Here is a 16,471-nt window from a genome sequence, read left to right as displayed (position 1 = left end):
CCCATGTGTGGGTTAATGGTCATTTCATCCACTCCGCTCTAAAAGTTTAGCACATAAAGTGCCAACAAATCTTAATGCCTCGTTTGTTTTGCTTCCTTCAGTTGCCTGTGCACTGGCAGTTTTCCAAAATTAAGTGAGCATGCGAATAAGACATGCACCTTTTATATAAACCAATCCCATCACCCACAATACCAGGTTTGTTGACTGACTGTTGATATTACTCCACTCTCCTCGTACTGACGACAACTTTGCAGTGCTACTCTAGGTCACTGACCTGATTCCCCACAATGATTTTGTGTGGTTTCCCCTCAGTGTTCATGTGACTGTTTACATTTGAGTTTTAATTAAGTTAAACCTGATATAACGCTAAATAAAGGAAGCTTTGGCCAATTTTTTTACAATGGTAATAATGTAAGTGTTTTTTTCATTTGTTTCTTCTAAATTAGATGTATAACTCTACTGAGGGAATTTGTTATTTATTATCCATTTCCATAGTCAAAATTGAAAAATGTAGCCGCAACATTTATTCTGTTGGGCCACCTGTATCCATCCAGGTTATTGCCCCTCCGCTGCTACTGTTCTCAGATTGAAACACATGACGTAATCACTAGACTCAGAGATGTAACGTCAGATCACCCCACTCGGATCCTGAGCTTCCCATTGGTCGATTTCTCTGGTTCTACAGGAGGAGCTGCTGCTTCGAGTCAAACAAACTTGTCTTGGATTAGCTCACGCCCACTCGGCTCTCATTGGCTGTTGGGGGCGAACCCTCAATAAACGCGTCCATGCTGTTTCCCTTCAAAACACAGTTCAGTGAAATACAGTATATGCCGAATAAGAATACGTATGCACAGAACTGGGATAAGTAGCACGGGCTGATGTATTATAAATAAAACATGTAACATTTACACACCATAGATAGTCATTTCATAAAAGTTATACATTCGATTACAATTTACTTTTTGAAGCCATTATACCAGTTGTTGAGCACATCAATGTTCAGATTTCATTTTACGTTGTTGTATTATAAAATCATGGCACATGCTCCACATTATGACACCTCTTCAGTCAAATAATCAAAACAACACGGAGAAACAAAACAAAAATACAGCGATTGGCCGGCGAGCTTGTCAATCAACATCGACTGGGTGGGTTCTTTCCACGGCCACCGTAAGCATGTCAATACTGAACGAGCGTCAGTGTTTGGCTTGGTTTAACAAGTTTCCCTGGATCATCATGGGGGTAGGAGTGAGTAGTTAGTTGACACAACAGTACAAAGTTACTGCTCACTTTCCGCTTGCCTCAGGTGGACTCGGTATTGGACTTTTTTGGCAAATGTAGGGACGCGAGAAGTTCCCCCATTTTTTTTTCTCTGAGCGATTGCACAGACAGTCAATTCTTTATTATCGGGAAAGCCAGACAGAACAGTAACGATGGACAACTTGTCGTTTGACGACCCGTCGTTGGATAATCTGGACCCAACGCTGTCTCTAAATGACCCCAGCGACATTGACACGGCCCTCTTAAGCGACATTGATGGTAAGACAATACAATAGTGTTCGCTAGCTTGTTGGACCAACACCACTGCTTGTGACATACAACAACGTTACCTCCTGTACCACGTGTGTTTAGCCTGACTCGCCTGCTGTGTTTTACATCTAATGTTTAGTCTATAAGCCTAACGTATACCAACAATACCCCCATTAGTGAGCAGTTTAAAGGGCTTCAGCTCACGGTGTAGCGTTAGCTTCCATGAGCTCGAGTGGGGAACTAACGCTGACCGTTTAGCGAGCAAGTGTCCTGTGTATGTTGTCTGAGGGGATACTAGTCGGTCTGGTCTCGAACACACGATTCAGAACTCGCCATCATAATCTGTTCGTATTAACCGGTTAAAAGATCCGGTTAGCTGAGCTAGTATGTTCGGCTAACTTGAGTGTGCCCCGCCCCCTCCTGCTCCAGAGACGGGAGGTTACTGTCGGTCATCCCTGGCAGTCGGTTCACCGCCTCAGTTCACTGAGTTCACACATGTTGGATATACACTTTTGTCGAGAAATAAATGAGATCTTTAGCATTTTACATTACTATGTGCGCTATTTACACATGTTGTCCCCCTTATGTTTGTTGTAAACACGTGTGTGTGTGTATGTGCATCAATGTCTCGTACTTAATGAATATATATACAGGACTGTCTCAGAAAATTAGAATATTGTGATAAAGTTCTTTATTTTCTGTAATGCAATTAAAAAAACAAAAATGTCATGCATTCTGGATTCATTACAAATCAACTGAAATATTGCAAGCCTTTTATTCTTTTAATATTGCTGATTATGGCTTACAGCTTAAGAAAACTCTAAAATCCTATCTCATAAAATTTTAATATTTCCTCAGACCAAGTAAAAAAAAGATTTATAACAGCTGAGTGTTTGTCAAGGCTCAGGAAACCCTTGCAGGTGTTTCGAGTTAATTAGACAATTCAAGTGATTTGTTTAATACCCTACTAGTATACTTTTTCATGATATTCTAATATTTAGAGATAGGATATTTGAGTTTTCTTAAGCTGTAAGCCATAATCAGCAATATTAAAAGAATAAAAGGCTTGCAATATTTCAGTTGATTTGTAATGAATCCAGAATGCATGACATTTTTGTTTTTTAAATTGCATTACAGAAAATAAAGAACTTCATCACAATATTCTAATTTTCTGAGACAGTCCTGTATATACACTACCGTTCAAAAGTTTGGGGTCATCCAGACAATTACGTGTCTTCCATGAAAACTCACTTTTATTTATCAAATTAATTGAAAACTGAATAGAAAATATAGTCAAGACATTGACAAGGTTAGAAATAATGATTAATATTTGAAGTATTAATTTTGTTCTTCAAGCTCAAAGGAAGGCCAGTTGTATAGCTTATATCACCAGCATAACTGTTTTCAGCTGTGCTAGCATAATTGCACGGATTTTCTAATCAGACATTAGTCTTCTAAGGCGATTAGCAAACACAATGTACCATTAGAACACTGGAGTGATAGTTGCTGTAAATGGGCCTCGATACACCTATGGAGATATTTCATGAGAAACCAGACACTTCCACCTTGAATATTAATTTACCACATTAACAATGTATAGAGTGTATTTTTGATTAATTTAATGTTATCTTTATTGAAAAAAACAGTGCTTTTCTTTGAAAAATAAAGACATTTCTAAGTGACCCCAAACTTTTGAACGGTAGTGTATATATTCTGTGTATGTATATCATGTAAAAATACAACAGCTTTAACTAAATACTGGCACAGTAATCTGCTCACATTATCATCAGTCGTTTGGAGCAATAGGAATGTAGAGTAAATAAAGCATTATTTAATTAGACATGTATGAGGGGTGTAATAATATATTTTTTTCAGTGATATCTAATGTGTATTTTTGTATGATCATAGTCGAAGGATATTAGTGCATAGCGCGACTGTGTAATGCACATGCTCGTGTCTTCCTAAATGTAACCGATGGTAACCTCGTGCGGAGCCACAGACAGCGCGCGCTCTCTCTGTCTTGTGCTGGTCGGCATAGCAAGTCTCCGTGACGCGCTCTGATTGGCCAACAGCGATCACCTCATACACAACACTGGACAATAGATCCAGGCTGCTGCGCACCCACTGCAGTCACAACATCCACTGCACGAGTGTCGGGTTGTTGTTGTTTTTTTTGCGATATATCCTGTTGAGTTTCATCAAGTCAAATTATAGATTACTAAATTCTTTGTTCATTTGAGAGAAGAGCATGATGTATAGTACGGTGACTTTTATACATGTTATTATGAATTTTAACGCATTGCCCATGAATTAAAAAAAACAGTATGAGAAAACAATATTTCTTAATTTTTTTAGATATTTTATTTTCATATCATGCTCATGAGAACCCATGGGTTAATATTTACAAGACTATAATCAACCGTCAATCTTTCATATGGCTGTCAAGCAATGCAGTACATTTGACACGTTTTCTGTTCATCCTTTGTACAGCATTTATACTCATAGGATTCATTAATGTATCCATTCAGATCAAATTTAGATTATTTTGTAATCATGGTTCTAATTCAGGATACATCTTTTTGAGTATTAAAAGCAACTCAAATGTTTTTAAAGATAACAACTTAAGGTAATCATTTGTCTTATTTAGACTATTTAGTTATTATATTTATTTAATTTTAATTTGGAATGTTTTTTTACTTGAGTTTTATATTTTGACATTAGCTGCGTCTTGGAGCGAAATTGTCATTCTGATCCCATGCTGCAATACAAGTTTTGTTAGCTGTACTGTACTTCCATGACATTATTTGGTACACAGTGATTGTATTTTGAAGCATACGTATTGTATTTTTGGGAGCTCTCTCTGATCTGTCATAGCATACTGTACATGTGGGTTGATAAATGGTTAACCAGCAACACGGATGTAAATAAAGGAGATCAGTTTGCAAAGGAAGTTGTACAACTCGATACGCCAAACTGAAGACCATGTTTCTATGAAATGTTGGTGGATCATCATAAACGGGCTCCAATTCACAACTGCAGATTTCCAGCGTTATCTTGGAAGATTCTTATATATTTTTCTTGGTCAGTTGCAGTAACCGTGGTTTTGATTTCTCTCCCTCTTCAGACATGCTACAGCTCATCAGCCACCAGGACATGGAGTTTGGAGGACTGTTTGATAACGCTCTGTACACGGGGTCTCCTCCCACCCAAGAGGATCCTTGTTTGACCCAGTCCATCACCACACCACCACCTTCACCTTCAGTTCCAGCTCCAGCCATCACAACCACACCTCCGCCTTCATCGTCCTCTTCCATCCTAAGCAGTAGCCCACACCTGGATGCACTCCTTGGCCCTCCCATCATCCGTAGTTCCTCCACACCAGACAAGGCCTTCCAGCCTCCCACCTTCCAGCAGTCCCCCTTGGCCCAGGTTCCCGCCTCCACACAGAGGCAGCAGCCAGCCTCCCCGCAGCAGGCTCAGAGCCTCAGGCAGCCCCAGGTGGAGCAGCCCCAACCCATTCTCAGCCCGCCTGCCCCAACCCCGGCAACTTCACCTCATTGCTCACCATCACCAAACCCATCACCAAACCCATCACCAAACCCATCTTTTAGCGCCACACCCCCGGTCCTCTTCACCTCGCCTGCACCCCAGATTTCGCCTCAACCCCAGCTGCAGGCACAACTTCATGTTCAGTCGCAACAGGTCCGGATCAACTTCAGCAGCCAAAATGGCTACACAAGTAAGTACGCTTTGATGGTGATGAGTAATTATATTGCTTATAAATCAGATAGTACAGGCTATCTACAGGTCCTTTACAGTTATGTTTGAGCCAAGAGCAGCTATATAATGTTTTGTTTTGAAACGGGTACAATTAGCAATGTAAATTCTTCAGTGATCATTCTATAGCAGTCCATCTCAATATATCCATTGGGGTGTTTTCCTGCATGCATTGTTGTACAAGAGGCCAAACAAACCAACCCACGAGCCCAAAGCATTATCTTGTGACCTTCCAATAACCGAACTACCCCAGTGTAGCCGCATCAAGCTGGTTCTTCACATGTATTGCATTTACTAAGCTAGGTCACTATGTTATTCAACCTCAGCTCAACTCCTATTCGAACAGACTTTGATCAGCGGCGTTCACCATGTGCACCGTGTTTATTTTTTTGTAGCAAACTGCACATTTACAACAGTGGGAGAAAAGTAGTAAGTTAAATGTTGCTTCTTAGATGCAATACATGTTTATTACTCCTATAAAACACCCAAATCCTTGTACTGACAGGTGATTGCGATAGCTCGCCCTGTTGATAAAAAAATACAAGGAGACACACTGAATGTTGCTCTCACTAATGCAGGCATAACGGGACTCAACCGGATTACAATTGGAATATAACAGTGTTCACAAACTGCCACATCACAGCAGTAAAATGAATACTGGTCCTATTTGACATTGCTTTTTAAAGCTGATATTGGCCGATATCATATATTGATGCAATGTATTGGTTGATCTATAATTTCTCTTCATATATTATTGAACTACACAATTGTACTCAAGTTTGTTTGACTGCTCGAGTCTGATGCCACGGAAGTCCTGACATGTCCACATTCTTTGTGTATAAAAGATACAGGGGTACACAGTACAATAGAGGAAAGATATTTAAAATAAAATGTATATACATAATTTGATGTTCGTGATATTATTTTTTTCCTAAGTTATCAGTAGTTCACATTTGCCTTTTATTATTATTTTTACTATGTCTCTTTCTTTTTCGTTTTCCTTTTCGTTTTCTTTTTCCTGTTCTGGTTTTTTGTTGTTGTTGCTGCTTGTACGATATTTTATGTTTTGATCCATATGTGTGTGTCCTGTCTGTGTGCCTGTAGTAGTTGGGAGGGGCGTGGTTAAAGGGTTAGGGGAGGGGCCGTCCAACTCCTCATCTCAGAGGAGCCTACAGACCTCGGTCTTTGGACGGTCCTCCATTCGTACATTTTGTTGTTGTTAATGTCTGTCAGTATGTACACGTTATGTATGTACCTATGGAAATAAATTACTTACTTAATTACTTACTTACTGCAAGAATGAGATTAAAGCAATGCAGCAATTGCTTCATGCACTGTATTACTTTATTGTACAGTTTCTTAAAAGCAAGTAATGTGGTTGATCGTTGTGTCTATATTTCATACAATTAAACATGCTTGCATTTAAACTATTTTCCAGCTGTCACTCCCAGCAGTGTGAGCCAAACCACCCCGATCTTGTCATCCTCACCTCCGAGTGTTCAGCCGGTGACCATCCATGCTCAGCTCCAAGGGCTGACCACCACGTCTCCTCTCCTGACCACGTCAGTGAGTCCCCCAGTTCAAAGCATCGCACCCCACGTGCAGCAAGTACCAGTGAGTACCTGAACGTACTTGTACATACAAAATAAATGCAAAGTAACTCATAGTTTGTGTGTTATAGAACCAAAACCCTAACTGTATATCTTTACAGTACTTGTGTGCACCTTCTCAGGTGTTGCTGCAACCCCAGTTCATCAAGGCTGAGTCTCTGTTGCTGACGACTCTGAAGCATGACCCCTGCATTGTCACTACCATGGCAACCGCCACCACCCCAATACGGAGCGCTTCACTGCAGGTAGGCAAATCATGTGCAACTCGATACTGAGATGAAACGGCGATCAAATATGATTTCACATATGCATCCCTTCGGTAACTGTCTTCCCTTTTTTTTATGGCTGCCTTATCTCCTCTTTAGGCCTTTATGGGCGGTGGCACCATCCTGACAACGATGCCTGTCATGATGGACGCTGATAAGCTGCCCATCAACCGCATCGCCATCAGCGGTAAGCCGCTCGGCCTGCCACACAAGGGAGAGAAGCGCTCGGCCCACAACGCCATCGAGAAGCGCTACCGCTCCTCCATTAATGACAAGATCCTCGAGCTCAAAGATCTGGTGTCTAGTAGTGAGGCCAAGGTAGGAAAGAGTTTCATCTGAATACATTGCAATTGATAACATTGGACAGATCAGAGAAGCGCATCTATTTTTTTGGCTTCTACTTGCTTATAGCTCAACAAGTCTGCAGTGCTGAGGAAAGCCATTGACTACATCCGTTACCTGCAGCAGACCAACCAGAAACTCAAACAGGAGAACATGGCCTTTAAAATGGCAGCGCAGAAAAACAGTATGTGCTGAAACCCCGTCTCTCTGTGATTCCATAACCGCTTCGCTGCAATGTCATTTCTATTCTTGAAAGCAAGTCATTCAGTTAACCTTTTGTGATGAGGTCTATTGATGGCGACTGTTATCCTGAAGTGACTGAAGTGAAATTGTAGGTTCAAGATGTCTTCACTTTCTTACCACTGATTGACCTCGTAACTCTCCTCATCTTTCCTTTCCGCTTTCTTCAGAGTCTCTCAAGGATCTGGTTGCCATGGAGGTGGACGCACCGGCTGATGTGAAGAACGAGCTGCCGACCCCGCCGGCTTCTGACGTCGGCTCCCCCACCTCCTTCTCACACTCTGGCAGTGACTCTGAGCCTGACAGTCCAATGGGGGAGGACGCTAAGGTATGCATGATAAAAACACTATCTCGTATTGTGTCTGTAACGGGTAAAATCCTCAGTCAACCACCGCTGTTCTTCATCAGAATAAAATATGTAGTCACTTTCTGCACGTTGACAAATATAAACATGTCTCTCTGGTCTCTTTATTTAGCAGCCGAGTGTGGACACGGCAGACGGATCGGCAGCAGAAGGCAGTGCTGGCGGCATGTTGGACCGCTCCCGCATGGCTTTGTGCACCTTCACCCTCCTCTTCCTCTCCCTAAACCCCCTGGCCGCTCTGCTCTGCTCATCCGGCAGCAGCTCAGCTGGAAGCACAGCAGCCACTGCCACTAGTCACGCAGGAAGGAGTGTCCTGGGTTTGGATATCACAGGTAAACTGCAGAAGGAGTGTCACAAAAACAAAATCTTTTGAAATTACATAATAATCTGATTTCCTGTGATTGCATTGAATGATAAATGAAATGTGTTTTCTGAAGGGGACTCGTGGAGGTGGATGGACTGGATAGACTGGATGCTGCCAACTATACTGGTGTGGCTGCTAAACGGCATTCTGGTGGGGGGGGTTCTGATCCGACTGTTGGTGTATGGAGAGCCTGTAACCAGACCTCACTCTGGATCTTCTGTTTTGTTCTGGAGGCACCGCAAGCAGGCCGATCTGGACCTGGCTAGAGTACGTTTAGTTTTTTTACTAGTTACAAACAGTTCAAATTTAATGATCTTCATGTAAAGTTTTTTTTGTGATGTTGCATTTTAAAATCACCACTGACCTCTTTCACCCTCCCAGGGAGATTTTGCCCAGGCCAGTCAGAACCTGTGGACCTGTCTAAAGGCTCTTGGTCGTCCCTTACCCATCTCTCAACTGGACCTGGGCTGTGCTGCACTGTGGTCCCTGCTAAGATTCTGCCTCCAGCACCTCTGGGTGGGCCGCTGGCTGGCTGCCAAGGCTGGAGGACTGCGATCGGACCGCCCCTTGAAGGAAGACGCCAGCAAAAGCAACCGCGATGCCGCCTTAGTTTACCACCGTTTACACCAGCTACGCATGACAGGTCAGCTGGTGTGAAAAAAGCTGTTTCTAAATAAATCAGTGTTGTGATATATACACTACCGTTCAAAAGTTTGGGGTCACTTAGAAATGTCTTTATTTTTCAAAGAAAAGCACTGTTTTTTCAATAAAGATAACATTAATCAAAAATACACACTATACATTGTTAATGTGGTAAATGACTATTCTAGGTGGAAACGTCTGGTTTCTAATGAAATATCTCCATAGGTGTATAGAGGCCCATTTCCATCAACTATCACTCCAGTGTTCTAATGGTACATTGTGTTTGCTAATCGCCTTAGAAGACTAATATCTGATTAGAAAACCCTTGTGTAATTATGTTAGCACAGCTGAAAACAGTTATGCTGGTGATATAAGCTATAACTGGCCTTCCTTTGAGCTTGAAGTTTGAAGAACAAAATTAATACTTCAAATATTAATCATTATTTCTAACCTTGTCTATGTCTTGACTATATTTTCTATTCAATTTTCAATTCATTTGATAAATAAAAGTGAGTTTTCATGGAAGACACGTAATTGTCTGGATGACCCCAAACTTTTGAACGGTAGTGTATATAAATAATTGTCTTGTCTTATATCTGTGCATACAGGTAAGCTGAATGGTAGCCACCTGTCAGCAGTGCACATGGCCCTCAGTGCGGTGAACCTGGCAGAGTGTTCTGGTTCCTGTCTGCCTGTAGCCAGTCTGGCTGAGATCTACGTCTCTGCAGCTTTACGGGTCAAAGCCAGCATGCCAAGGATCCTTCATTTTACCTCTGTAAGTCCCCTCAGTTGCTTACGCACAACCGTCTCGCTCAGTATTTCACAATTTGAAAATTTATTATTTTATTTAATTGTTGACACTGAAGTACTTGCAATTCATCCTGTTTAGAGTTAAAATGCTTTTGATTTGATGTTGGGTTAATTTGTATAGCATGTTTAATAAAGAAACACAGTTGTTTATTACGCTGGGTCTAGGTTCTGTCCACGTTCCACTTATTTAAGATCTAAGAATGAAGGACTTAACTCAACTTTTTATTCTGATAGCGTGTGTTCCTGAGCAGTGCCCGCCAGGCGTGCCTGTCTTCCAGCGGCAGTGTGCCTCCAGCTATGCAGTGGCTGTGCCACCCACTCGGTCACCGCTTCTTTGTGGATGGGGATTGGGCTATTCGCAGCATTCCTAAAGAAAGCATCTACAGCCAGGCTGGCAATACCGGTCAGTGCTCAGCACACAGCCCTGTTTGGTAGGTGCACAGTGAGGCAGTTGTAACTGGTCTGTTGGTCCTCTTCCAGTGGATCCTCTGGCCCAGGTGACTCAGGCCTTCAGGGAGCATCTCCTGGAGAAGGCTCTGTACTGTGTGGCCCAGCCTCACAACGAGAAAAACCCCAGCCAGGGAGAGGGGTGAGCGAACAAAACACACTCCAAAATAACTGTTTATGATACTGCACACCCCACTGGAATTTGTCTGCCATTTATATCTTTTATTGGAATCCCATGCTTGATTTACGATTTGACAATTAACAAATGAGGATAGTTTATGGGACTATTAAAGAAACAAAACTGATTGATTTTAAAATGTCTTTGTGTGTTTATGTGGTGGCAACGTAACCATTAAGTGGTTGTCTGTACTCAGGGAGTATGCTGATGCCCTGGAGTACCTCCAGCTGCTGATTAGTGCATCGGATGCAGCTGGTGCCACCTCCCAGTCCTTTGCTATTGGTTCCGACACGGCCACCGTGACCGGTAGGTCGCTGTCACCGACACATTTCTTTGTCTAAGAATAAAGAAACAAGTACTGTATAGACCCTTTTATCTTGAACATTAGGGAAATCTCGAGGAACCTTTGGATTGCATTTGCTTTTCCCGCTTTGTTCAGTTACCTACCCCGACTGTTTGATTTCCTTTAATGTGTTTGCTAAATAAGAAGCACCAAGATAAAGTACATTTTCATACTTTTGAGATAAAGTGGCTTGATTTCCACTGGGTTGACTCACCCTCGCACCACTCCTTTGTCCTTACTGATTACAGATCTGAGCGAAAGGGGTTTAGGTAAAAGGGAGACTCCCACTAGATTGCGTCATCTATCTTCAGCGCTGTCAAATCGGTGATCACCTTGAGAGGAGGGAGGGAGGGAGACTGTGCAGGGATTTTAACAGGAGACTTTTCTTGGCAAAGCCCCAGGTTGCTCACAGTGGTATGTGTGAGTGTGTGTTTCCCAATGATAAATAGTGTACCGTAGTTTCCCCTCATGAGGGAGTCATCAAAATGGCTGCTTTCTCTCAACATGTTGTGACTATGCCGGAGGGGAGAACAGATTTGATTCAGAGGTCAAAATACAGACAGCAGCTGTGTGTGTGTGTGTGTGTGTGTGTGTGTGTGTGTGTGTGTGTGTGTGTGTGTGTGTGTGTGTGTGTGTGTGTGTGTGTGTGTGTGTGTGTGTGTGTGTGTGTGTGTGTGTGTGTGTGTGTCATGCATGTTAAATGTAAAAGTGGGCAGTGGGGATTCAAAGATTTGCATTTTTGTTTGTCTCCTGGTATCTTCTGACTGTTTTTGTTCCAACTTCCAGGCTGTGACCCCCACTCCAAGTGGTGGTCCTCGGTCACCGTGGTGATCATCAACTGGCTCCAAGGAGATGACGCCGCGGCCGAGAGACTGTATCCGACTGTTGAGCAGCTGCCCCGCAGTCTGCAGAACGCAGAGTAAGTTGGACATGCGCGCACACACACACACACACACACACTTTAACCTGTGTCCTCTGTCTCTTTCCCCCTCGCTCTGTCAGGAGTCTTCTGCCTCAGACGTGTCTGAACACTTTCAGGGCTGTGCGGGCTCTGCTGTCCAAGCCAGAGAACTGCCAGCTGAGTCTGAGCTACAGCGACAAGGCCAGCACCCTGCTTCGAGACAGCTTCAACCTCGGACCACACTGCCACAGCTCCAGCTTAGACAAGGTACACACACACACACACATATACACACAGACACAAACACACACAAACACTCTTGCAGATTTGTGCCATTAAAATCATTCTCCACACACACATACACACACAACAGACTGTGAATCCGCCTGGAGCAACCCCTCTTTGTGATGCAGCGGTGTCCTCCCCTCTGGTGTTCAGCAGATGGTGATGCTGGTGGATAGGTAGCTCACAGTGTGTGCATGTCTACGGTCAGAGCTGTGGTGCATTGTAGTTGCATTGCATGTGTGTCTCAGCGAAGTGCAATGTACCGGCAGTGCAACACAGAGCTGGGCCACTCACGGCAGGAACACACAGACGCACACACACACATCGCGGGGGGTGGGAAATGCCCTGAAACTTTAGGTAGAGCTCTGTTGTAGTTGGTGCTAGGCAAAATATCTCTGTGTGTTCGTCTGCTATCGTTCTAATCACTGAACGTGTGAAATAATGACGCATAGAATGAGTGTCAGATTTGACATGGCATCGTACTGTCCAATACAACCAGTAGACATTTTACCAGTCAGATATTGTGTTTAGTCTTTGTCAAGAACTTGTTTCCCTATTATGCTTGGACCTATTACATATAAAACGGAGACACATTATACACATTTATACCACACTTCAAAAAAACAAAACTTAGTCTTTTGTCCCTCTGCCACACGCATTCGTCAGCGATGTTACTTCGCTGCAGTGAAATGTCTCCTAATCGTGTATTTCTCTCTCCAGGTTGTCCAGTTGCTCTTGTGTGATCTCCTGTTGGTGATGAGGACCAATGTGTGGCGCCTGCAGCAGCAGGGGGCCGGTCCTGCGGGGTCGGGGTCGGTGGGTACCAGCGGCCCGGTGGGAGTCCACCAGGCGTCCCCACCTGAGCTCCAAGGCTTTCAGCAAGACCTCAGTTCCCTACGCAAGCTGGCACATAGCTTCAGGCCTGCGATGCGAAGAGTAAGTAAAACGGTATTAATCTCAACGTTCTGTTCTTCACATTCAGACTTCTAGCAAATTCGAGGTTTTGGGGCTTTCGTTGCTTGCATACAGTCGGACGTTTATTTTGTCTCGTGGTTTCTAATCTTATTTCCTCTCAGTCTAACACACAATGTCATTGACAGACACAGGCCTTTAAATCCGTGACTCATTGTCATGACCTCACTTGGAAAAGATCCTCTAAAGATCGATTCTTTTGTGCTGCATGCACATTATCTGGAACGGTCATATACATCTAAATACTTGCTGTGCACATAATGTGCAGGCAGCCCACGATGCGAATGCCAAATTTTGCTTGGAGGTTTAGATACACGCACACACACACACGCGCGCGCACACACACACACACACACACACACACACACACACACACCCATCCCTGAGGCAAGTGTTTAGCTGCGTTGTTCACAAGGCTTGAAAGTCTCTGCGGTAGAGCTGAAATTATGTATGACTCATCACCCCTCTTCCTCATCCTCCTCATCCTCCTCATTACTCTTCCCTCCAGTTGTTCCTTCATGAAGCGACAGCAAGGCTGATGGCGGGAGCCAGTCCCACCCGCACGCATCAGCTCCTGGACCGCTCGCTCCGACGCAGGGCGACGCCCGGAGCCAAGACAGGTGTGTTTGATCGCACTTATGTAGAGTCTTACTTCTTTTTTTTTTTTTTTTTCATCCACTCAGCACAAGTAATTCTGTCTGCAGGCAGATTAGTTTGATAAGCTTTTTTTATATTGGCAAGTTCAGTTTTTTTGGTCATTTTAAATAATATCCTCAGTTGTGACATTTTCTAATAATTGCCGTATTTGCTGATTAAGCTTTACCGATTAAACCTAATTAATGTGGATACTTATTTTCTCACTGATTTCTCGCTTTCAGTGTCTGTTTTTTCTCTTGGTATTGTCGGCAGTATGAGAGGCTGATAATCGTAATTGTTGTTATACGAGTTGGTCCGGTATCGCGCTCTCATCATGTAGCTTTAAATTCAATTTCCGACTCCCTGATAAACTTCATCTGTGGATTCAGCTTCTCTCTCAGTATATATTTTTAGATTTTCTTGCAACTTTTTAAATACAAGTTGTAGAGAGCTGAGGGACATTAAAGCACTGTAATGAGTAGCTTTAACCAGCTTCTCTTTTGTTTTACCCAATTATTAGCAACGCTTAATCCCATCAGTAATTAAATGACGACGTCAAAAGCTCACCCGAAATACCGCGGTAATGACATTATGTGTGTATTTGTGTGCAGAGGAGTGCGAGACGCGTCCAGGTCAGCGGGAGCAGGCCGAGGCTGTGATGCTGGCGTGCCGCTACCTTCCCCCCTCCTTTCTGTCGGCTCCCGGCCAAAGGGTGGGCATGCTGGCGGACGCAGCCCGCACCCTGGAGAAGCTGGGAGACAAGAGGACCCTCCACGACTGCCAGCAAATGATCATCAAGCTGGGCAGCGGCACCACCGTCACCAACAGCTAGAGGGAAGGAAGGTGGGCAGGGTGCTGAGAGAATGCATGGACGCTGTAAATAAAAACCTCCCTGAAATGCAAAAACACAGACGGAACAGAAACCCCCACAGAGACCACCCGGTCTCTGGCGTTCTGGTGTGCAGCTGTTGAACTAATTGACTTAAACTATCCAGATTCGTATCAAATTGAAAGCATTTTGTTTATGGACTGTCGGCCCTCATCAGAAAGTTCACATTCTTGTTGCTATGGATTATTACAAGAATAAAGGAAGCTCACTTACGGAGCTGAATCCCCTCATGAGACTATTGCAGTGCCACGGTTCTACCACAGAGAGGAGCCATCACGTCCTCTTAGTGGACAGTGCAGTGCGACTGTGTGTGTGTTTGACTGTGTGTGTGTGTGTGTGTGTGTGTGTGTGTGTGTGTGTGTGTGACTGTGTGGCATGCCAGAGATACTTGCCCTGCACTTATTCAGTATAGACCCTCCTACGATATTTTCATCATAGATGCACCTTTTGTGCTCAGTGGGTTGTCGTGGAGGTCTCCCCTTGATTGGCTGCAGAGTGCGGGGTCTCTTGTTCGTGGGAGGAAGAGACCAAATTCTGATTGGTCGGACCGTGGGCCCGTTCAGTGTGAAGCCTCTCCGCAGGTTGTTCAAAAAGTGTTAAAGTTAAAATTGCAATCATGTTTTTACTTGTGATAATCTGAGGAGAGGTGCCCCTGTACACGCTCTATGTTTCTATCTGCACTAGCCCTGCGTGGCTGATTTCAATGAGAAAAGTAATAATGTGGCTTTATGAAGTTTTTTTTCATAGAGGTCATTTTTTAAATTTTGTACATATTTTAAAATGTATTTATAATCTGTATGGCATTTTGATTAAGCAGTATTTTGCATAAGCGGAGTGATGGGTGCTTATTTTCTTCCCTGAAACATGTTTTCCTTTGGTAGCTTTTGAACAGGCCCAATTTATACGGTTACTATACTGTGTTGTCATAGCGATGACCGTCAAAATGGAGCTACGGTATCAAGTTATTTGTGTCACATCGTCTGACTCGATTGACCTTTTGCACGGTTGCACACGTATGCAACTCTGATATCAACACGTATTGGCAGCGTCCAACTCTGGCATCAGCTACAGACAACGGGAACTATTAAACATTAACCTTTGGCACTTTTGCATCAAGTTACGTGATGCAGGAAATTTTAAAAATAATTCCCTTTTTCCCAAAAGGGGGTTTATGGTGAATCTTCTGGTTTTTCCTTCGTAGCTTCAACATAAAGAGCAATACTTGCCCTTTCAGTCATTATAGTGTCCTGCTCCTAGAGAACCAGGGTTTATTGATTTTTAGAGGAGTGTTAATAAAACAAACGACTTTGGCATGCATTTTGTCCCAGCACCAGTATCTTCATCTTTTTTTTTTAATGGTGTGTCACTAATGTGAAAGACTGAAAGATGTTTGCTTGAGATGAATGAGATGCAACCATGTCTAAAGGTGTTATTCACGTGTCCTGTACCTGACATCTTTTTATCACTTGTTCTTTGGGTTCATCCTTTTCTGATGTAAATATTAAAGCATTTTGTAATGAAGACTATTGTGTTTCCTGTGGTGCTTTCCATTGTAGTGTTTAATAGTTAAGATTATAAAAGTTATTAAAGGCTCCCAATAAATTACAAATTATGCAAGTCATAAGGTTACGTGAAATGGCACAGTATTAAGGCCAAAGGTAATTATCAGTATTAGTTGCTCTTCAGTGAATTTCATGTTTCTAATTTGAATACTGTATTAATATCAGATTGGAATCTATTTCCCTATAATGATGGGACGTGTTAAAGTGTCTGATAATGGAATTTTGACTTTTTTTGACGAATCGTGGTCACTTTTTACATGCGGAGCATAAAAACTAACTCTAAATGCTGGCCCCAATAGTGTCTCCATGTGTG

At 43.1% G+C, this 16,471-nt stretch overlaps 1 protein-coding gene across 4 annotated transcripts; it reads left to right on the top strand.

Annotated features, from left to right (window-relative positions):
• Positions 1-1,192: 1,192 nt before the first annotated feature.
• Positions 1,193-16,122, top strand: srebf1 (sterol regulatory element binding transcription factor 1). Of its 4 annotated transcripts, none has more exons than XM_056407861.1 (19): positions 1,193-1,539; positions 4,655-5,269; positions 6,746-6,921; positions 7,040-7,162; positions 7,283-7,501; positions 7,595-7,709; positions 7,936-8,093; positions 8,245-8,461; positions 8,567-8,760; positions 8,875-9,136; positions 9,744-9,910; positions 10,180-10,348; positions 10,426-10,534; positions 10,767-10,876; positions 11,700-11,832; positions 11,916-12,081; positions 12,820-13,035; positions 13,580-13,691; positions 14,319-16,122. In XM_056407861.1, the coding sequence occupies exons 1-19, from the start codon at positions 1,434-1,436 to the stop codon at positions 14,537-14,539; spliced, it is 3,588 nt and encodes a 1,195-aa protein (XP_056263836.1). In that variant the 5' UTR covers positions 1,193-1,433; the 3' UTR covers positions 14,540-16,122. The 4 variants fall into 4 exon arrangements, with proteins under 4 accessions (XP_056263836.1, XP_056263834.1, XP_056263833.1 ...); XM_056407859.1 differs by having other exon boundaries at positions 8,242-8,461; XM_056407858.1 differs by having other exon boundaries at positions 7,019-7,162.
• The last annotated feature ends 349 nt before the right edge of the window (positions 16,123-16,471 follow it).

The sequence above is a fragment of the Pseudoliparis swirei genome, chromosome 23, assembly GCF_029220125.1.
Source record: "Pseudoliparis swirei isolate HS2019 ecotype Mariana Trench chromosome 23, NWPU_hadal_v1, whole genome shotgun sequence".
NCBI classification, from domain to species: Eukaryota; Metazoa; Chordata; class Actinopteri; order Perciformes; family Liparidae; genus Pseudoliparis; species Pseudoliparis swirei.
This window is presented reverse-complemented; position numbering and strand designations above follow the sequence as displayed.